The sequence below is a fragment of the Chenopodium quinoa genome, unplaced genomic scaffold (genome assembly GCF_001683475.1).
Source record: "Chenopodium quinoa cultivar QQ74 unplaced genomic scaffold, ASM168347v1, whole genome shotgun sequence".
NCBI lineage: Eukaryota > Viridiplantae > Streptophyta > Magnoliopsida > Caryophyllales > Amaranthaceae > Chenopodium > Chenopodium quinoa.
This window is the reverse complement of record NW_018743828.1, coordinates 113,574-138,009: the sequence shown is the minus strand read 5'-3', so window position 1 is coordinate 138,009 and position 24,436 is coordinate 113,574. Positions and strand designations below refer to the sequence as shown.

The following is a 24,436-nucleotide window of genomic DNA, read 5'->3' as shown; positions in this document are numbered from 1 at the left end:
CATTAGGATAAAACAGCTGCAATTGCTCATGATGTTGATAATGTTCCAACAAGTTCTCAATTGCCACCAAAGAAACCAAGAAATGTACAATTTCCTACAGTTGTGCATGCTCAAATCAATGCTCAAGCTCCTTCTAAAGTTTCTAGCATTGTTCAAAATCCTCCAAAAGCTCCAAGAAATGTTCAAGTTCGTTCTAGTGTTCCGAAGAAAGTTCAAGCTCCTTCTAATGTTCCAAGAAGTACTCAAGGCTGTTCTCGGAATGTTCAAGTTGATCCTAGTATTTCAAGAAATGTGCATGATGTTCCTAATGTTCCAAGAAGTACTCAAGGAAATTCAAGGAATGTGCAAGTTTCTCCTAGTGTTTCAAGGAATGTTCTAGTTTCTCCTAGTGTTTCAAGGAATGTTCAAGGATCTCCTACTGTTTCAAGAAGTACTCAAGGCGGTTCTCCACAGATGTCAACCAAATATGATAGGTTATTAGCGTTTTTTTTATACTAGTGTGGCTAAGAGATTGGCTACAAATGGTAAATAAGATAGTAAATCAATATGCAATTATGTTTTGGTGTTTAACTATCAACATTTTTAGTTGTCTCAACTTTATAGAGATTCAAGTGCTCTAAGTTTTTTATATTTTGATTTATTAAGTAATTTGAATCCTTTTTTTTCAAACTATTCTTAAATGTTCTATAAATGATTATTTTTGCTTTTGGAAGTGATCATTTACTATTTTAAATAGTAAGAACCATTATTAAATTGGAATAATTATATTAGATGATTTAAAACTGGCAATTATAATGTAACACTTTACTATTTGTAAATATTAAAAAGATAATTAATTTTGTCTTTACTTGAACAACAACAAAAACTTATGTCCATACAAATACTGAAAGCAAGTATGATCATATATATGTCTATATATGAACATATTGTATTAAGCTTGTGCAAATCTTCTTGCTGCTCTTCTATTGTTCTGTGACTGCCTGTTTCCTTCATTCAGCATTAGTTGAGCAGTGTATTGTACTCTGAGCTTTCTGATTTGGTTCACCTGTTTCAGGAAAATAATTTATTATAAACATGAACATTAATGGGATATACATGATCATTATGTATTATAAAGTGATCATGAAGTATATTTTTTTTGTTTTGTTGAAATTTACTTACATTGTTTGGTTTTAGGTCACAAACCCATTCTTCATTGGGATCAGCAGTGAAAGTTTCCATATGTTTCATAATGTAAACTCCACAGTTGGTGTAATCTTCGTTGCTCCTCCACTTCATTTTTTGCAAAACCACCTTATATTTCTCAAAAGAATCTTCATCTTCAATTCATACCCCAACCCTTTCAAGTATTCTGCATATCCTTTTAACTGCAACATATACAAAAAAAAAATTCAAAGGATCATATTAATATTGATCATTTTGTATAAACAAACTGATCATTTATATATCTATTAAACAATATACTTACCACCAATTGGGGTTGGTTTTCATACTTTGTTGCAATTGTTTGATGTTTTGGCAGTTTCCTGTTGTCAATTATATGCATTGTCTCATTGACATGATCAATGCATAGAAGATAGAAATGTGCATATATGGCCACTGGAAAAAAAATCTGTACATAGTACACAATATTATTATATATACACATTAATGTAAATGAACATATTATAATTCCATATTGTTCATTAATACCTGTTGATATCCAACTGCACTCTTGATTTTGTATAACCTCAATTCATTTGTTATTCTTTCTCTGAAGTATGCAATTCTAAGCTCCATTGATGATCCTTCAGGACACACTGTATTTGCATACATAATTTGCTGCAAATAATGCACAGGATCATTTTAATATTCATAATGATCATCTAGTATAAGTGAATTGATCATTTTAGTACACCAATGTATACATGTGTAATTTCAATAAAGACTTACATGTGGAAATGTTGAAAAGTATAACTTGTTCTTTGACCTTTTTTGATTCAGAAGTAATGCCCATGAATCGATCACATTGTTAACTACTAATGTATCCCCTTCAAGAGTTTTCATCTCTGCCCTATTGATCAAATTCACTCCATCATAGTATAGTAGCTCACTGCAAAAATATCAATTTTTTAAATTTTATGAGTTTACAACAAACATAATATTAAAGTTTTAATGAAGTAAGTGATGTATACCTTTGATCTGTTCCACTATAAGCATAGTCTGTCACAAGTTTGTTCATTGTGTCTTCATCTTTGAACAAATCCTTGTACTTGACCATGTATGGAGATCGGAAAGCAAGAGGAACATTTGGGATTTCCCTTTGTGGCCTAGTTAATGTGACCATATATTAATACAAATATGAATTTTTTAATAATGAACAATTAATTTATATAAAGAACAAATAGTAATACCTTATCTCTTTTTCCTTTGCAATCTCAGTTTTTGCCTTCTCAGCTTCTCTTGATTTTTTTTCTTTCCAAAGTCTTCTCTCTGTCACTGAATAAATATTGAATTATGAATGATCATTTAGTATATTGATAATGAACGTTATAAATCTATACACATGTAAAGACCATTTACCTTTGTCCTATTGTGTTTTTGGAAATTTGAATCTTCTCTGCTTCAATTTCTTTTGAATCCTTTTTTGTCTCATTGAATATAAATATAGTATAAATGATTATTCAGTTTAATGAAAAAGAACATGTATATGTGGAATGATCATTTACCTTTCCTTCACATTTGAAGCATATAACTGTTTCTTCTTGTCTTCTCTGAAATATTAATCATTGTTAGTAATGAAGAGTAATTAAAATAAAAAAAATATTATTCTCCTTTTTTGAACCATAAACACTTAAAATATTACTAAGACATTTAAATTAAAATACATAATTTACATATCTTAAATTGTGCATTCCTACCCTAAAGTAAAATATTCCCTTCTGATTTTATAATATATATCCATTATTAACTTCATAAACAAAAACTGTCCAAAATAATTACACTTTATAACCAAATTTATTCTACATGTCCATTCAAAATTCTATATTTTCTAACAAGATAGGTCTTCCATGTTTACCCCATGCTTCCTCCTTTCTTGTTTGATTTATCAAGGACATCTTCCATACTTGAACATGCTGGAGATTTCAAGAATGTAGAAATATCTCGAGCAGCTTCCCTATTTTCAGTTGGTGTCTTGGGATCACCAACTTTTGAATCAGATGCTGTAAACAAAATACATGAAAGAAATTTTATATAACTAGAAATGAACATTATACTTAATAATTTGATCATTTATTTGTAATGTGTGAACATTGTACCACTCTTTGAATTTCCTTCAACATTTTCTTCTAATGCTTCAGATTTTGAACCTTCACCTTTGTTTAATGCTTTTTGTATTAATTTGCATTCACACATATATAGACTTAGTATCATTAAAGAAGAATATTTTACAATCACAAATGTTCATTTATTACTATATAAGTGAACATTTTACCTTTTTTGAATTTCCTCCATCTTGTGGTTCTTCAGAATTTGAACCTCCAACTCTTTTTGTTGATTTAAAATATATGAAATTGTTAATGTAAATGAACATTTGTTATTCTGAATATATATTTTTTTGAATATTTAGACTAAACAAACTTATTATTTTATAAATGAACATTATATTTTTCATAATTGTACATAGATATTAAAGCTTTACCCTTTTCTGGCTTATAAGAAACATTTGCATCAGTTGTTGTTGAAGTTGTGGCTGCAACATTAATCTGTGCTTCTGTGTTCAAATAAATTAAAATTTAATTATTTAATTATATTATACTCTTTAAGTAAGGATATTCAAATTAATGACAGTTTTTAATTAAGCATATTTACCAGTTGTTGGAGTTGGGGGAGTTAAGTTGCAACCCAAACTGAATGCCTTCCTTATATCATATTCCTTCTCATTTCTTGTTTTCTTTTTTTCTGCTTCACTTGCCTCCATCAGTTCCTTCTCAATTTGTGCTATGGCATTCAAAAAATCCTCTGATCCAAATATTTCTTCATCTTGGCTGAGAATTGATGGTTCTCTTGCCATCTTTCCCAACACTTCATCTACCTTCTTCACCAACTGATTCTCAGGGAAGAGTTCTTTTGCCTTAACCAATTTGGTAGAAAGTCTTGCCAAAGATGCACCAACTTCTTGTACCATTGATGCAAATTCATTCATAAAGACCTGTCATTTATAGAACATATAAAAAAATCATATAAGACATTATGTGTTTTGATATTGAACATTTCATAATTCATAAATGATCATTTTGTACCTTAGGATTGTCTTCAGCCTTTTCTTCTATTCTTGGAAGGACTTTTCCATATCCATAGTTCAAATCATTTTCTGTTTTTATCCTTTCAAGTGACATATCCCTTGTCCAACAAGAAATTATTGGAATTGTTCTTGGTTGTTTTTTGTTCAATCTTTGAACTCTGTCAAAGTAGAACAGCTGCACCAAAACCCATTATTATAAATGAACATATAATATAATACAAATGAACAATTAATATAAAAGATTAAAATTTTAGACGAAATAGATATTTAACATTTTGTTAATGAACATTCATTGTTACTAAAATGAACATTTTATAATTTACTATTGTGTTTTGTAAACTTACCATCAGAAATTGCAGTGGTCCATTGTAGAATCCTTTTCCTCCACTCTTTCTCCATGTCACATGGCAACTGATGAGAGAGTCAAACACGTGCTGACACCAATTCAAGTTTTTTATTTTTTCTTTGTCCATCATAGAAAACAGAAACTTGAAATGGCATTGGTTGTTTGAAATACACTTCATCAAACAATTCACAGCAACTACCAAAAAGTTGGTGAGAAAATCTTCTTCTGCTGGCCTTTGGTTTTTGAATTTATCACTCGTATATTGAGCAATAATTTGGTTTACAGATGGTGTTTTGCCTTGCCATTTTGACCTCCAATTTTTCATAAATACACAAAAATCTTCACTTGCTCTGTCTGATTTGGCTTCAACAATGGGAATGTCTCCCATTGGCAAACCATAAACAATTCTCTTATCTTCCACCTCAATTTCAATTTTCTCACCTTTAGGCAGCTCAAAACTACAACTACTGACTTCAAAGCTATCTAAAACCCAATGGCTGAATTGTTTGTCAAGCTGAGGAAGTCCTATATCCAACAACGGCCCCAATCCTATTTCATGCACTAATTTCTTCTGTGTATCACTCATTTTCTTAACCCAATGCATGAATTTGACATGGCCTCCTCTTGTCGAACTTTCAACTTCCTCTTCAGTCTTTTCTTCCTCCTCTTCTTTCTTTTTAGCCACTGAAAGTTCAGTTTTCCTCTTCACAATCTTTTTTATTGGTTCCCTCTCATATAGAACCATTCTTTTTTCTTCAGCTTTTGGTTTTTTCAATGTTGTTTTCTTTTCCAGAACTACTTCCACCTCCTCACTTTCTTCATCTTCTTCTTTTTCAGCATCAAAAGCTGGATCCTCACTGTCTGATCCACTATCAGTATCACTTTTCTCATCTTCTTCATTTTCCTCCTCTGATTGTTCTTCAATGATTTTTGTTTTCTTCAAAGGGCCTTTAGCTGATGCAGCAGGCCTCTTCTGGCCACCTAAACATTTGATCAATTATAATATGTAAAATGAACGTATATATGAAAGTGTAAATTGCTAGTTTGTATTTGAACATTTAACTTTATTAATATGTACATTACCTTTTTGTTCTACTTTTTTAAGAATTTTCTTTTCTGCAGTAGCAGAACTTGTTGCAGGGACTTCTTCTTGTTCTTCATCCTCTGATGGTTCAGGCACTTGATCTATGACTTTTCTTTTTTTTGCAGGACCTTTGGCTGATGCAACAGGTCTTTTCTGACCACCTAATTATTTGATCAATTATATTAAGTAAAATAAACATTTTCAAACTGTAAGATTGTAATTGAACATTTATTGTTTTAGATATGTTCTTTTACCTTTTTGGCCTGCTTTCCCAATAACTGCAGCCCTTGTACGCCCTGTTTTCTCAACAGGTTTCTCTGCAACTGCAGCCCTTGGACGCCCAGGTTTTTTGGGTGTTGTTGCTGCTGGTAGGTTTTCAGCAATTGTTGCAGCAGCTGTTGCTATAGCTGATATGCTAGGCAACTTAACATCTGCAAATAAACATTATTATATAAATATTAATATAGTTGTAATATTTTATTTAATATGATCATTGTTATATTAGAAATTGTACATTTTATTTACCTTGTGATTTACTTCTTGTTCTTCTTGCTGGTGATTGTTCATCTTCCTGTTTTTTCTGATTTTCTTCCAATTCTTTTTTCTTTTGATTTTTCCTTGCAACCATTTTCCTTCTTGGTTGCTTTGAATTTTGTGAAGATTCTTCACTCTTTTGAGACAAATTTAACTCTTCAACAGGTTTTATACCTCTCAATATTCTTGCCAACTCCTCATCCCTTTGCAATTCTTCTTGTCTTTGTCTTTCCAATTCTTCTTCTGTTTCATCCTCAATCTCAATTTCTTCACCACCTATACATTTTGATCATTTACAAATTGGTAAATGAACATTTTCAGTATAAGTGTTATTGATAAAAAAAAATTTAATATTTAATTTAACAATTATGTACATTACCTAATAGGATTTTTTTAATTTCAGCAGGGGCCTTCTATTGTGCATTGGCAGAACTTGCTGCATGGGATTTTTCTGCAGCAGAGGACTTTTCAGTAGTTGTAGCTGGGGCCATTTCAGCAGCAGTGGCTTTTCCAGCAGTATCAACAGTTGTAGCAGGGGCCTTTTTAGCAGCAATGGCCTTGCTAACAGGAGCAGTTTTCCAGTTTTTGGTCAATTTTTTTAGTATTCCCTGAGTTGACACTTTTATTTTTTTTCCTGGCAATAGATAATTTATGATCAATAATATTGTAAATGTGGAATATAAACATTTAATAAGTTATATATGTTCATACTTTTGCATTATGTATGAATGTGTTTCTTCAACTGCTGCTGGAGGCTCATCCTCTTTTGGAGGCTCTTCCTCTGCTGGAGGCTCATCCTATTCTATAGCCTTCACTTGTGGTGCAGGCTGATCCTTTGTTGTAGTCTCTTTTGGAGGCTCATCTTCAGTTGATTCATTTCTGAAAATTAAAAATTGAAAATGATTAAAAATGTTTATCAACTAATATGAAAATGAACATTAGTTGATCAAATACCCTGCTGCATCCTTTTTTGGTTGTAGTTGTTCAACCTCTCTTGTGTCTTTCTTAGGTGATTGATTTCTAAAAATCAATTAATTTCAAATGATTAAAAATGTTTATTAAGTAATATGAAAATGAACATTATGGGAATCAAATACCCTGTATTCACTAATTCTGATCCAGCTTTTTCTTGTTGTAGGTGATTAGTTTTTGCTTCCTCTTCAGTTGTTTTTTTTTTTTCTGAGAATGCAAATCATTAGATTATGTATGACAACTAAGAAATAAATTAACATTAAACACATTGAGGTAGAATATACCCTTGATTTGTTGATGCATCATCTATTTTTGAAGTTTCCTTCTCTTGTTCACTGAATTTTTTTTGAATGTTAATACATAAAAGTATGATTATGTAACTGTATAAAAATAAATTATTGAATTTTTATTAAGTATTTATACCTTATTGATTGATTTTTCTCTGGCCTTGATCTTGACATTATAAATTTCACTTTCAACTTTTTTGGTTCACTAAAATTTTACAAATTATGTCAATTATGAGATTAAGTATTGAAAATGATTGTACATTAAATATTACATATATGAATATTTGTAAGTACATCAACTTACTTGGGATGTAGGTTGTCTCCTAATAAATAGGGTTCCCACTTTTTTATAACTTCATTTCTATCCAATTTGTTGTCTATTTCAGAACATTCTTTTCTCTCATGAATTATAGGATAAGGATTGAACATTCCATTGTCAAATTGCATCAAGTGTATCACTTTAAATGGTACATCACTACAATGTAAATTTATATTGTAAATCATAAAAATTGACATGATGTTTCTATGTTAGACAAATGTACAGAATAGTTCATATAAATGATCAATATAGTTGTAGCAATGAACATTTGTATACACATATATGGATATATATAACATAATATGAATTTTGACCACATAGTGTTTTGTAAATGTTCATTTTACTACACAGATGAATAAAGTATATGTTTTCTACTTGTACAAAATAAAATTTAGAAATGAACAATTAATATGTCAGTAAATGTATACACATAAATTTAGAAACAAACAATTTAGAAACAAACATAAATTGCATGTTGTACACATACTATACAAATTTGAACATATGTACACGTATATATATGCACACATATATGCACACAATCCAATTTGAACATATACTATTTTGTATTTGTTCATTATATTTCACAATACTATACGTTATATTTTTTTTTCCACAGTTCGTTTTTTTTGTATATTTTATATAGTTTTTGGTTGATCATTTAATCAAAATTATGCATACATTCCAATATTAACAGTAACTTGTTTAAATTTTTATTATCGTATCAGAAATAGAGGAAAATTATGTTTATATTGAAATTAAACAATAACTTGTTTAAATATGAGCAAATTTAAATAAAATTATGCTTATAATTCCAAAAAAATTAGTAATAATTACTTTGATCGTTCTGGAACTCCAGGATTTTCAATTTTTATCCTGAAACATCATCAAAAAGAAAAAATACCAAAAAATTAGGGTTTGTTTCGCAATTTTCAATTAATTTTACACTAAACATGTAAAACATACTTACTCATTAGATTTTTGGTTTGTTCTTGTTGAAATTTGTCGAGATTGTGCAATTTCGTCTCTTATGTCGGACATTTTAGACGATTTTACTTGCTAATTGCATGTACGAAAATGGAGTAGAGAGAGAAAATGGAGGTTGAGTGAGAAATTGGAGAAAGAGGATGAGAGAGAAAATGCAGAGTAAATGTGATCATTTGAAAAGTTTTTTTTTTTTTAATTATATATATATATGGGTGGGGTAGTGGGAAGTTACTGGCGGTTTTAGAGGGAAGTTACTGTGGGGTAGGTTGGGATGTGTGGGGGTAGTGGTACGCGTCGTTTAGGGGGGTGTAGGGATAAATGGCTAAACTAGAGTCTAGCCATAAATAATTAAATATATACCGGCTTAACTAAGGCCAAATCACTCACTAAAGGGAACCGCTATTTATTTAATAAATATATTTAATAAATAGCGGTTCCCTTTAGACCCCCATAAACAAAGGCTATTTATTTACCAAAAATGGCTAACCAAATTCGTTGACTTAGTAATTGTTCTTCTCCTTCTTCTCCAACAACACTTAAACTGTTTATATTCCACGTCTTCTCCTTAATTTTTTTTCAAGTCCCCAATATTTTCTTTCTCCCTTCATAATCTAAACCCAAAACAAGTCCATATATAAAATAAAGCTTGTTCTTGTTTTATTTGTAAATTAAAGAAAATTATAAAGAAGACTTTATCAATATTAGGAAAGAACCTCGAATATTCAAAACGTAAAGTTTTCTCATTTTTGCTGCTTCTTTTCTGCTTCCTTTTTTTTTTTTGTTTGTTTAAGTATTAGTATCAGATTTTGGGGGAGCATTACTCTTGTATTATTATAGGAAAATAATTACAAGAAGTCGATATTTTGGTTAATTTAAGTTGCTATTTTCGCCGTAACTTTGAAGAGACAAAGATGGGGAATTGCTTATGGGGGTCTAATGAAGAAGTTAGCAATCCCATTATTAATAATCCTCGAGGTTAGTATATACATTAATTAATACATATATTACTTTAAATATCTTTTTCTTTAACTGGAGTAGCCCACGCGCGCGTGGAGTGGCTAGTTGTTGTAGTGAATCTTTTAGCTTGTGTTACAGTGGCCACACAAAAGCAATGGATTGGTAATCATTTTGTTTCTGACAAAGATTGGTAATCAATTTAGAAATTAGAACATTTTAACTTGAGAAGCATATAATTTGTTTTCAGTGCTCGTGAACTAATTGCTTGTGATTTAGAAATAAGAACATCTTCACTTGAGAAGCATATAATTAGAATTGTACATGCAATATCATGCTTTCCTCACTTTTAATTTGACATCATCAATCGATATAATCCCCTAATCTATCAAAAGATCAGCAAATAAGCGAAATCAGACAACTCAAAGTTAGATAATTCATATATTGAAGTTCTTATTCCTCACATACAGAGTACCTTGTAAACAGCATCTCGGCAAATCAAAATAAAGCAAAGGAGAGAGATGAATCTTGAGTCTAGCATATACACAAAAGGCAAGTGAAATATTGAAATTTTTTATTGAATTTTTTGATCCTTTTAATAAACAGCAGAAAATTAATGCATTCACAAATCTAAGTGAAGCTATCCCATTAAACTTCCTAGAATCCTAGATGTTAAAGGAATACATTAACCCATCTCTAATACCAAATAATTAGTAATTGAAACAGTTTATTAATTCTATTTACATCAATTATAAAAGAACTACCAAACATGCTAATAGTGAACTTGATATCCTTTGTTAGCACAATATAATCACCAATGAGAACTGAAATTGATAGTAAATAATGCTAAAGATGCCCCTCACCTCAGAAATTTGAACTTGTCTATACCTCTTTGAAGGTAAAAATACAATTCATCCATAAATGCCTCTGGAAGAAGTAGCATTAAAAAAATAATAATAAACAGCCATATAGCATAAATTACAGTATACATAATTACTCCATAAGGATTTTGGTTGCAGTATGGTAATATACACTTCCATATGAAGTATATACCTGAAATTTCGTAAAGGTAAAAAACTAAAAGTCATACCAATTTCATCATACATTTCAAACATTATTATTCCATTTAATTTCAAATTAATTGAGTAGATGTTTCAAATTCATCCACCTAATTTCTCTTTTGTCTAAGGGTGTTTTGGCATTAAAAAAAAGTAAAAATAAAATATGGGGTAAAAACGTAAATAAACATTTTGAAGGTTATAACCGTTCATGCACTATTCATAAGTGTAATCTTACACTTTTTATAAGGTAGGGATAGGGATTTGGTTATTTGTATTCCTTTTTTTTTTTTTCTCTGGTTTCAATTGTTAGTACATTTTTTTTAGATCATCAAGAAAGATGATTTATATATTAACATGTTGATAAAATGATATAAGTGGTAGTTTAATCCTTAGTTTCTAAACCATTAAAAGGAATTAAAACAAATTTATCAATAAATTAAGTAACTTTTGAGCTTTGATTATGTAAATATATGAATATTAAAATGTTGTGCATATGTTCATAAAATCATAAAGTATGGGCTTTGTCAAAAGGAAAAATTGCCCGCAATAATCCGACCTTTTGACCGTCCGCTGAAAATAATCCCACCTATGGATTATTTTTAAATAATCCCACCTTTATACCCACTCCGCTATAAATGGTCCCAACCGGTCATGCATGTAACCTGTTATATCAAGTTACTTGACACGTGGCGGCCTGTGATTGGTCTAAAAAATAAAAATAAAATAAAATAAAATAAATTTATAACAAAATATTAATATTAAAATTAATATTTTTTATAAAAACAAAAAAAAAACCCACCCCAGCACCGCCTGAGTCCCCACCTCCGCGGCTCCGGTCACCAGAACCCACCCCAGCGCCGGCATCGGGGTCCAACCCCAACCCACTCCAGCGCGGCTCCAACCCCCGACTCCAGCCCCAACCCAAACCCAACCCCAGCACGACTCCAATCCCACCGCAGCGCCGGCGACCTCCTTCCCCCTCCCCCGAACCACAACCCACTCCAGCGCGACTCCAACCCCAGCACCGACTCCGAACCCAACACCTTGCAAACTCTCTAAAACCCTCGATCTCAGCCCCTTTGCCCTTTTCCGTCCCTTTTCCGGCTACCTCCCTTCCCCACGCCCCAATTTCGACCCTCAATTTATGGTTTGTGGTGGATTAGTGGCGATGGAAAGGGGTAGGGAGGGTCGGAGAATGGCGCGCGAGGGTCTTCGGTGTGGCTGGCTTCTCCGGGCCTCGTCTGGTAGGGTTGGCGAGGTGGCTGGTTTTTTTTTATAATTTTATTTATTTTAAATTGTTAATTAATGTTAATTAACTGTTAATTATTAATCAATTCTTAAAATCAAAGTTAAAATTAAAACTTTTTTTTGACCAATCACGTTGTGACACGTGTAAATAAAACTTAAAAAAAAAATTACCTCCTCAACCGGTCACAGGTCACTTGGGACCATTGAGAACGGATTAGCTATAAAGGTTGGATTATTTAAAAATAATCCAAAGGTGGGATTATTTTGGGAGGACGGCCCAAAGGTGGGATTATTCCGGACAATTTTTCCTTGTCAAAAATGGTGGCTTACCTTTTTCCAATGATTGGAAATAACTATTTTTTTTTATTTCGATCTTGCTAACGAACGCCCCGGGACGTTAGATAAGGATAAATTATATTGGTTGAAATGGTATTAAGTTAGGAATTCATGACAAAATCACGCGTCGTTCGGTGTAATTAATGTTAATTTTACTCTAATATTTGCACTTTAATTCTCTTATCTAACGTCCTGGGGGCGCTCATTAGCTTTTGCCTTTTTATTTTTATGATTTGGTTTGCCTTGAAGTTTTTGTGGACGTTGGTATTTTAAAATAAGATATTTTGTAGGTGGAAGCATTAATGTTTTTCCTGTGCTCATACATGTTAAATTTTTATAATTTTCTACATTTGGTGATTATTGTTATGAATTTTGTTTCACAAGACAATTTTTCATAATAATCATAGTGAATCTTTTGGTGAAAAAAAAAAAAACCTTGAATGACCTTTTTTAATTGAAACATTTTACACTAAACTATCCCTATAATATTTATATGATAAAATACTCACATATATAGTTTAACCGTATCTAAAACTTACATGAACTTTACTTTGTATATGTGATTATGTAGAGTTCAACAACTTTAACCAGCCAGGTATGATGCGTAACAACGTTAATGGTGTTGGAGGTGGAGCAAGAGTACATGGACCGGTGGTAGGACGAATAATAAAACCAGACTTGAAAATATACACATTTATAGAATTAAAAAGCGCAACAAGAAACTTTAGACCGGATTCCGTGTTAAGTGAAGGAGGGTTTGGGAGGGTGTACAAAGGATGGATTGATAAAACAACATTGGCACCTTCTAAAGTTGGTGTTGGTATTCCTGTTGCAATCAAGAAATGCAATGCTGATAGTGAACAACAAGGTCTAAAAGAATGGAAGGTAAGTTTTCATTTCTTCTTTTTGTCCCTTTTTTTTAAAGTGTGGAAATTTTAAATCAAAATGGAAAAAAAAAAACACTCTTCTACTACTATAGTCTATAAAAGTACTAAATCGACTTCCCATTACTTGCATTAGTTTGAATTTTAACATTATTCAAATACCTTTTATCAATTTTGACCGTATTTTCTTATTTACAAGTAAAATCAAATGTTGTACTACTATAAGCATTAGTTCTATATACCTATTTAACTTATTTAATTTAAACTTATCTTACCTTGTTTTTAACTTCAAAATATATTACACCTTATTAGTAAAAATTATTTTAGTTGTAAATTGAACTTGAATAGCCCTTAACAAATCTTACCTTGTTTTTAACTTCACATTAGTGCAAACAAGATGAACTAAAAAGTGTCTAAGTGGAATACTTATTGGATTATTCTCAACTTGTATTTTACAATAAATACTGTTACTACTCTATATCAAATTTCCTACAATCATCACTATATATATTTATTAGTGTTCTCCATTAGAGTTGTCAAAAGCTGACCCGACCCGAGATTCCGACCCTAACCCGACCTATTAACCGACTCGTTTAAACCCGAAAAAAATGGTGACCCGAACCCGACCTAAAACCAACCCTAGACCCGAGTATTTGAGACCCGAACCCGAACATTAACCGATCTAGAGACGACCCGACCCGAATGTAACCCGTAAATTATTGACCTGAATCGAAATTGACCTAAACCCGTTTTAACCCGTCAAAACCCGAATTCAACCAGACCTGTTCCTAACCCGACCCGAATTCAACTCGACCTGTTCCTAACCCGACCCAAATTTAACCCGACCTGCTACAAACCCGACACAAATTTTAACCCGACCTGTTACAAACCCGACCAGAATCAACCTGACATCTTATTGACCCGACCCAAATTCAACCCAACTTGTTATTAAATCAATATGTATAGGTCGACAGACCGTTATCTCATGTTGGTATTGGAACGAAAATTGAATCCTAACTCTATTCCTTCAATATTTCACTTTGAATTTTAAGAGGTTAGTTTCACAACATGTTTTTAAGGACGAATTTCAAGAACAAAACATGTTTTCCGCAAATTATTGACTTGAACCGAACCTGACTTGAACCCGAGAATGACCTGACTTGGAAATAACCCTACTTAGCTTGATTATAACCCACAAATTATTGACTTGAACCGAACCAGACTTGAACCCGAAAATGACCCGACCTGATTATAACCTGTAAATAATTGACTTGACCCAAACCCGACTCGAACCCGTAAATGACCCTAACTCGTTTAAACCCGTAAAAACCCGAATTTAACCCGACCTATTTTTCACCCGACCCGAATGTGACTCGACCTTTTACTAACCCAACCTAAACCCGACCCAAACCCGATAAAGTGTATGACCTGACGTGACCCAACTCAAGCATGACCCAACCCGAACCCGACCCGCATATGTTATGAAATTAACTCGTATTGACCCGACCCACACAAACCCGACTCGTTTACCCGAATTGACAGCTCTACTCTCCACTACTTAATATTTTTGGTACGCCAGGCCAGTCTACCATACATATTCTCGCCTGCTCTTATAATTTCATTTCCAACTTCAATATATTATGGCACGATGTTACAATTTTGTCGAATAGGAATCAATAATTTTTAAGTTATTTATTTATTTTTGACGGAAAAAAAGCGTTATCTAAATATTATATTGACCTTTAAAATTTTTTTTTCTTAAAAATGTTGACCTTTAATCGATTACTTTATCATCAATTTATATAATAAGTTATTCATTTATTTTTTTTGGAAAAAATAAGTAACACCTTAAATCAATAAAATGACATACAAAGTATATACATCCAGTGATTTGTAAACTATAGACCTTCAAATACGAGTTGATTTTTTTGTTATATATTAATCCGTATTTGATACGGAGTAATAATGTTTCGTTCTTTAACATTATTTATACACGAATAACATAGACTCATATATATTAATCCGTATTCGATAATAATTTTTCATTTTTCTAATTCATGAAAGTTGTTTATTCGATGGTGATGCAGACAGAGGTCAATTTCTTGGGGAAGTTTTCACACCCAAACCTTGTGAAATTAATTGGTTATTGCTGGGAAGATAAGGAGCTTCTTCTTGTATATGAGCAGTTAAATAAAGGAAGTCTTGAAAACCATCTTTTTCAAAGTAAGCATTCACTTCTTCTTCTTTTTTTTTCCCCATATGTACGGCTACTCTTTAAGTTTCTAGAAATTAGTTCGACTCAATTATTTATAAACTAGCTCATTTTCCATGAAAATGTTTTATGTCATATATGTGTGTGTTTCTAGAAATTAGTTCGACTCAATTATTTATAAAATAGCTCATTTTCCATGAAAATGTTTTATGTCATATATATATATATATATATATATATATATATATATATATATATATATATATATATATATATTTCCTTCGTTATGTTAATATTGTAACAAGGAGGAAATTACGCATCCCAAAACAAATTTTATATGCTAAATATCTATAATTGTGTAAGAGTAAAAATTATAAAAAGTTGATATTGTGAAAGTATTTTATGAGACGAATCCAACAAGATCTCACTTGACTATATTTTACTTAACGTATAACTCATATTATATGGTCAAACAAGAGTGATGAATAGTGCAAAAAGTCCATTGTTGCAATATTAATAGAATAGAGAAGTATATATATATATATATATATATATATATATATATATATATATATATATATATATATATATATATACACACGGGGTGATTCCGCTGAAAACAAGGTTTATGCTGAAAACAAGGCTTATACTGAAAACAACAAATCTCAACCATTCATTATTAGCACAAAATATTATACGGTTCAAAATCCCCAACCTTACATGTAATCAATTTAATCGTTTTAAAGGTCACTAAATACTAAATAAAGGTAATTTTTTCTAAATTGACGACATTTAGATAGAGTCACTATATATATAAAAATAACGTAACTATATCAATTTTGAGTTTTTGACGATAATTACATAGAGGTCACTATATATAAAAATAAGGTAATTATTTCAAGTTATATTAATTTTGGCGATATTTACTCATACATAGTATATAAAAACATTACCACTGTTGCCGATTTTCAATTTTGACGACGCTTGCATTGCACAATCAAATAATAAAGACATTACCACTGTTGCCGATTTTCAATTTGACTAACCTCTACACCACCATTGTTATACCTCCATTGGAAAAGCAATTTCAATCACACTTACCACCATTTTTTCTTCATTTTCAACCCCCCCTTAAAAAATTTATACTTAATTCATCAACAATCCACACCATTTTTCCAATTAATTGCACAGACTCATAGTTCTAACACCTCTAATTTTGTAATCAACACAATATATTCTAGGTTTTTTTTTTAATTTAATCGAAATCACAATTGTATCAATTTCATTTCCCCAAAAAAATCGTAGAATATAGCAAATTAAACACAAATCATAAATGAGGAACTCACTTTTTTAAAGCTAACGTCGAAATCGATGAAGATTGAACCAAATCTCTATGTATTTTGACGAATTTTAGCATTGATTTTGAGTTGGGAAGGAGAGAGGAGGGAGATGGAGGAGAGAGAAAATAGAATATATAAAAATAAAGGAGAGATAATGGATTGTCAAAAACACTTAAATGCACCAGATCTGATCTAATTCGTTGGATGAAATTTCAATGGTCCAGATTACCTGTTTTTAGTTTTCAGCTTTAGACTTGTTTTCACCTGATCCATTCCATATATATATATATATATATATATATATATATATATATATATGGAAAAATTAGAAATAATAATCTCAACTTTCATCGATTTTGGAAGAATAATCTCAACTTTTGATTATTCTGGAATAATCCGAACTTTGGGAGTTCCTCTTTTTCTTCAATCCCAAACCGGTCAATGACCTATTTTTAAGGTCACTTGACACATGTCAAGTCTTGATTGGTCAAAAACTTAAAAAAAAATAAAAAAAACATACAAAAAAACAAAAAAAAAATAAAAAAAACCATCAGCCTCCCATTCCCCCACCAGCCTATGCCGCCTTCGCCACCACTTCCCCCCACCAGTCGTACGCCGTCGAGTCTCCCCTCCCACACAGAACCGTCGCATCATCCCTTGCCACCTAGGACCGCCGAATCGACGTTTTCCCCCCTCCCCGAAATCCCCTCCCACAACCCCACATAACCACCAATGAAACCCTTCCCCACTGCCAAAAATCCCAAATTACTCCTCCCACCACCTCGAAACCCTAGCGGCTAGAGTTTTCGATGGTGGGGGATGGGTTTTTGGTGATTTTCGAGGGTAGGGGAGGTGGTTTGAAGGGGTTTTCGAATGGAGGAGGAAGAAATTTAATTTCAAGGGAAAGAGTGGTTGCCGGAAAACAAGAAAGGGAGAAGGAGGGAGGTTGGGGGATCGCAACACCGGCTCATAAGGAAGGGAAACCGGCGGAAAAGAGGGGAATCAGCGACGCAGGGGGCGGGTAATAGCAGCAGCCGATGGTTTTGGGGTTTAGCTGGTGGCTGAATCTGGGTTTGGGTTTTATTGGTGGTCGGGGTTGGGTTTGCAGGGAGAAGTTTTATTGGTAGTTGCGTAGGGTTTTGGAGATGGTGGTGTAGAGTGGACGCCGGAGCGGCTACTCTGCTAGTGGGGGAGAGACGGCGGTCGGCGAGGGAGGTGGCTGGCTGGGCAGGTTACCTAACTGGCTGGGTTTCAAAATGGGTGTTTTTTTTTTTTTTTTTTTTTTTTTTGTATTTTAACCAATTAAATCGCGACACGTGTCACTTAAATACAAAAAAAAAAAAAATTCAACCCATTCAACCGGTATTTGGGATTGAAGAAAAAAGAAGACCCACAAAGTTCGGATTATTCTAGAATAATCGAAAGTTGGGATTATTCTTCCAAAATTGATGAAAGTTGGGATTATTATTTCTAATTTTTCATATATATATATATAGTCAAAATGTAAATTGGATGGATTATAAATTGTTGGCAACTTTTTAAAAAAATGTTGGCCTACTAAACAAAAAAAATCTTATACAGTGTATATATGTATGTTGTACAGACAAAGTAGAGTCCCTATCATGGACAACAAGAATAAACATAGCATTGGACGCAGCTCGAGGCCTTGATTTCTTGCATACATCAGAGAATACTGTTATTTATCGAGATTTTAAAGCTGCTAGCATTTTGTTAGATGAGGTATGTACTAATTTACCTTTTTTATAGGCCAGTTTTTAGAGCTGGTTTACTAACTTCTACTCCGTAACTTTTAAGCGTGAAATTAAAAAGGGCTAGAGGGCCGAATCTCATTAAACACATTATGGGTGCCTTAAAGATGGACCTTCTCCTTACCATTTACCAATAATTTTTTAAAAAACTTAACCTCTACTGCTATAATGTTATTTTAATTCTTATTTTTGTAGGTATGAAATTTTTCTATGGAGGCGGATGCACGATGCTCCGTGCATCCGTTTTCTCTTTAAAAACGCGGAATGAACATTCCGTTGTTCAGTAAAGAACATACATTTATTTTGTAAAGACCATATATCTTTTTCATAAAGAACATCACATATAACTGTACTGTAATGAATATATAGTTGTTTTATAAAGAACATATACCTATTTTGTAAAAAAAAAACATCCAACTTCATGTTCTTTATATATATCTAAAGAACATCCGTAATATTAATTAAAAAGATGATAATTAGAGGTGATCAACTTTGGCCCGACCAGACCCGATCCGATCCAACCCGAAAATAGGGCAGGTTTAGACAAGCCTAAAAATGCATTTTTAGTTTAAAAAATCCAAACTCGGTCCAAAAAAAGCCGAAAAGCCCACTACATTTTTCGGGTTTTTTGGACACGAGATATTATGTTATAGCCCAGCCTGACCCGAATTTTTTATCACCTTTAATGATAATATAATGTAATGAACATTATTTTTATTCAACCGCCATAATCTAAAGACAAAATTCAAAGAACATTTCAAATTAAACAATTAACATATGTCACAAATAAAAGTACATTATTCTGACAATCAAAGAACATGAAGATAAAGAACATTATTTAACTGCACGTTATATTCTTTACAATTTTATAAAATGTTCTTTGTATTTTAACGGAATGTTCTTTACATTTCTGTATAATGTTCTTTACAATTCTATAATATGTTCTTTTCACTTAAACTAAATGTTCTTTATATTTCTATACAATGTTCTTTCCGCTTTTTTTTTGGAAGAGATGCACCATGTGGATCGTGCATCCGCCTGCACGAACCATGCATTGGTACTAAATCAAATAATAATAGTATGGTTTGAATGTTCCGTGTATTTGACTCAGAATTTTGGAGCGAAGCTTTCAGACTTTAGTCTTGCAAGAATAGGCCCACCGGTTGATGAATCTCATGTCACCACCCAAGTTGTGGGCACGTATGGTTTTGCTGCTCCTGAATATATTAATACTGGTAATTAACCAATATCCTTCTTTCTTTACTAAATAAAGTTTATAATACTATTATCATAATTAACCAATACTGGTCATTACTCATTAACCAATATCCTTCTTTTCTTTTTCTTTCTTTACTAATGAAAATGTTTATACTATTATCATAATGTTTTTTTAACACAAAAAGAAGCATATATATTACTTGGGCAAAGCCCTAATAATAATTACAACATAATAATCAAAGTAGTGCGAATTGCAAAATGCACACTTTGAATACCATCATTACCCAAGCTTAGTAGTACATAAACATTAGAAAGTGTCCAGGAAAGCAAAAGCAAAAGCAAAAGATTAGACATAACATTCAGAAGGCTAGGGGGCAGGGCGATCTTCCAATCCCTTGAGATCCTCTTCATAAGCAGCAACAGCACTAGTAGGAACAACATAGTGAGGAGTATGGCCCAAGCTCATAGTCATAGCATACTTGGCCAAGTAATGGGCTAAGGAATTAAGTTCCCTAGTTATAGTGTTAAGGACAATGACCATTTTGCTGTTATTGAGGGCTCTAGCAACATCAATGAGGACTGCAGCCAATTCATTATGCATATTATCACCCTCCCTATTAAGAAGATTCTTAATGTTTTGCGCATCCGTCTCCACCTCCAAAAATTGAAGAGGCATAGCTTGAGCAAAGTTAAGACCCTCCCTAAGAGCATAAAGTTCTGCCCCCAAAGAATTAGGAGCATTATATTTGCTCGAGTAACCAAAGAACCATTCACCCTTATCATTTCTGAACACACCTCCACCTCCTCCCTCATCCTTTAAGATCCAAGCTCCATCAGTATTAAGTTTCATCCAGCCACGGATTGGAGGTCTCCAGCAAGGAACTCTGACAACTGAGGGTCCTGCTGCATCAGAAGCTTTGTTCTTGCATCCTCTAGTTCCCTGTAAAACAAAGGAGTTGATCTGGTAATCTATACTGAATCTGTTGAACACAGAGTGACAGTTATAGACTTCATCCTTAAAAATGAATCTATTTCTCAACTTCCATATGTGCCAAAGTCCCATGATGAAAATTGACTTCCATTTTGGAGTTTGAGACAAGTTAAAAAGGAGCCAATCATTCCAACTCGAATTCATAAAGATGGAATAGTTGAAATACAAAGGAGGTTTAATTTTGTGGAAAATCATCTTCCAGAGAATGCTAGAAGAGTAACAGTCTCTGAAAAGATGAATGAAAGATTCCTGAGCTGAAGAGCACCTAGTGCAAATGGGATTAAAACCAGGGAATCTAGAAGAGAGAAGATAAGCAAAGGGAAGAATAATACAGTTCCACATGAACATTTTATATTTGAATGGTACTCCAAGCTTCCAAAAGGAATTCCAACTAAAGGAGAAAGGGATAGAATAAGGAACATGATTTTTCTGGAGAAAATAAGCTGATTTGATAGTGAAAGAACCAGAATCATGATATTCCCACCTAACCTGATCAGGAGAAGAAGCAGGGCCATTGATGGAAAAAGGAGTACTAAGAATAAGGGTACAGATATAATGTTTCTACTTCTTAATTCTATAACAGTTGTACAATTCTCCCTTTTGTATGAGAGAGGTGATATTTTCTACCGGATCAAAATCTCTCATAGATCCTTCCGATTCAAGTTATCGGGTTAGGCATTTTGGGAGTAGGGGGAAGGGTAAGGGAATCCCCACCCCAAAGTGCCTCTAGTGGGATTTGATTGCACAACCTCATGATTGTAAGATACAAACTTTACCATTAGATCAGGCTATGCTTGGTACATGTACAGATCAATATGGTTTTAGTTTATCGTAACAAAATTTAAACAAATGTGAATACATTAAGACAGACGAAATATTAGTTTTTTGGAAAGAAACAACACAATTACTGTTTATGAAGAAATAGTATAGCTTCAATATTGTTTGTCTTTTTATACCATGGACCAACATAATTAACTTAAACATGTAGAATTTCTTGAAAAAAATAATTGATGTTTAATGTTGAATATTGTTGTGTAGGTCACTTATACGTAAGGAGTGACGTGTACAGCTTCGGAGTTGTATTATTGGAGATATTAACGGCCTTTAGGGCCTACGACTTAAATAGGCCCACTGGACAGACAAGCTTAGTGGACTGGTCCAAGCCCATGCTAAGTGAAAAGTCCAAAGTGAAGAAGATAATTGACCCAAGAATGGACGATTACCCACCCGAAGGTGCAAACAAGTTGGCCCAACTCATATTAAGATGTCTTCAAAACGATCCAAAAAACAGGCCACCGATGTCCGAGGTCGTTATAATATTAGAAAGGATAAGTACCATTAGGATGAACCCAAAAGGCTCCAAGCCCGGTTCTTCTAAGACCAAAAGGCCCCATAGTTATCACCCTTCTCCGGCCCAACGTCAAAATGGTTTAGGTGGAGGCTCCAGCCCAAGACCCAGACCTGTTACCAAGTAGCCTGTCTTTGGCGAATCGCGACACTTGTAGAAATTAGGTTTGTAAAACATGTATGATTGTGTGATGGAAATTTTTTTTAGAACGATTTCCATAAATAATGCTTCATGTATATTATTATTATACTTAGTTTTGAAAATGTTTGAAAATGAAATTAAGAGTTTTACTCAACCAGAATTGAAATGGGAATACATTTTATTTTTCTAGATGGTAAAACTCCATAATGTATCGGCAGTTTTCTCTATTAATGTACATTAGCCTGCTTTAGTGGAGAAGAATGGAAGAGAATTCCTTGACTGACATTAACGTCTACTCCGCATTTGATTGTTTGGAATTTTTTTGATTGTTTGTCACTCTAACTTTCCAGGATTTCCAAATTTTCTTACGTTGTAGAGGGGTACCCCATTCGTCCATTTATAATATTTGGTGTTTATGTTCTTCACCAAACTTACTGAATTGCGTATTTTCTTCGATTTGTTTGATAAAAGCATGAATTAGTTAGTATATTTTCTGAATTTATTATATTGATTTGTTACAAATAATTCAGTACAGGACTACCTTATAGAATTTGTTACACCATTAATGAATAATTAGTACTCCTTAGTAATAGTTTATAGGAAGGAAACTTCTAAAATATTTGAAAGGGCATCACAAATTAATATTCTACCATCGATCATCTCAACGCACTTGTAAGATAATATGTTAAATCATTAAAGTTTATTGATTAGTCTCACTTTTATACAACTAAGTTACTTAATTAGTAATATAGGGATTAACTCTATTAGCATAATATGAGTTACTTTGTCAGTGTTATATGAGTTACTTCATTTTTTTACAAGCAGACACACGGTGTCACGGTGTGACTAGCCGCACAGAATAAATCATGCACTCGATTAACTTAATAAATATTCCATCGATTTCTAGCCAAGTATATTGATAAATATAATACGAAGCATATAGTATAAAAATCAATCATGAACTTCAACTACCAACTGAAATAATTCTTTTCCTATCAAAGTAGTATATCAATTAAAGGCTATGGGGAGACCCATATTACATCCATATTTTAATTCGTAAGATTTAATTTGAGAGGACGTGATAACTTAAATAAACAAATCTTATGTTTTAGGATTCGTTTGGCATCGCTGTGGTTTTCTGTTTTTATTTTATTTTATTTTTTATTATTTTTATTTTTCAAACTTATATGATATGTCATATACTACATCCGGATCATGTTATATGCAACTTTGAATTTTTTTATATCTTACAAATAATACCCCAAAGTTGCATATAATACGATCCGGAGGTAGTATTTTTTTTGAGGAAAATATGATATATATGTCATCTAATGAAACAAAAATTATACAACCTTATTAAAATCATGATATTTTTTAAAACAGACAATAAAAAAGTGGAAATACCTTTTTCTTGTTTCTTTTTTTTTTTTTTTTTTTTTTTTGGTAAAAAAACAGAAAATTGAAAACAAAAAACAATGTCAAACAAGCCCTTAACCATCCGTTTAAATTTATATGGTGTTGGTCCTTTGACATTTTTTTTTTAATTAATGGGGAAACTTACTATAGTCTCCATAAATGTAAAGTCTAACTTATGTTATTTATGCATGTTTAGCCAGCCTTCTAGTTTTTTCACAAAAGAAATTAGCCCTTGTCTTCCCAACGACCCTAACTAGTCTGAAGCTAGCTAATAAGCAACACCATATGATAAAGTATATATAAAACATAATCTTTGATCTCAACCATCAGCTTAACTTTTTAGTCAAATTTATTCTTTAACCTGATATACGAATAATCGATCAATAACATGACACAAATATCACAGGTAGGTTCAAATCTCACCAATCCCTCATTTAATCATTTTAAAGTGAAATTATTTTGCGTTGGATATGAGAAGGTCTAAGTTGCATCTACAGTGTAGCATCAGGTAATCATTTGCATTTTTTATTTTGATAAGTTTTGCACGAATAACAATTTTCAAAATTTAGAGCACCAAACTCCCAATAACTCTTATTATTGCACTGTCTCCTTCATACTTCATGTTTGGGTCCTCATGCATTACAACTCAATGAATTAAACTCTAATATAAGGCAAACAACCTATTACAATATAAGACTCTAACT

At 32.4% G+C, this 24,436-nt stretch overlaps 1 protein-coding gene across 1 annotated transcript; it reads left to right on the top strand.

Annotated features, from left to right (window-relative positions):
- Nucleotides 1-8,817: 8,817 nt before the first annotated feature.
- Nucleotides 8,818-22,543, top strand: LOC110685499 (probable serine/threonine-protein kinase CST). Its single transcript, XM_021862029.1, has 6 exons — nt 8,818-9,789; nt 12,985-13,298; nt 15,385-15,520; nt 18,453-18,589; nt 19,730-19,853; nt 21,866-22,543. The coding sequence occupies exons 1-6, from the start codon at nt 9,726-9,728 to the stop codon at nt 22,300-22,302; spliced, it is 1,212 nt and encodes a 403-aa protein (XP_021717721.1). The 5' UTR covers nt 8,818-9,725; the 3' UTR covers nt 22,303-22,543.
- The last annotated feature ends 1,893 nt before the right edge of the window (nt 22,544-24,436 follow it).

What these genes read in the sequence shown, in the direction of transcription:
- LOC110685499 (XM_021862029.1), top strand. Translation starts at nt 9,726, where the DNA reads ATGGGGAATTGCTTATGGGGGTCTAATGAAGAAGTTAGCAATCCCATT. An exon ending in CATTATTAATAATCCTCGAG is followed by an intron (nt 9,790 to 12,984) that starts GTTAGTATATAC and finishes GTGATTATGTAG; the next exon opens with AGTTCAACAACTTTAACCAG. An exon ending in TGAAAACCATCTTTTTCAAA is followed by an intron (nt 15,521 to 18,452) that starts GTAAGCATTCAC and finishes TATGTTGTACAG; the next exon opens with ACAAAGTAGAGTCCCTATCA.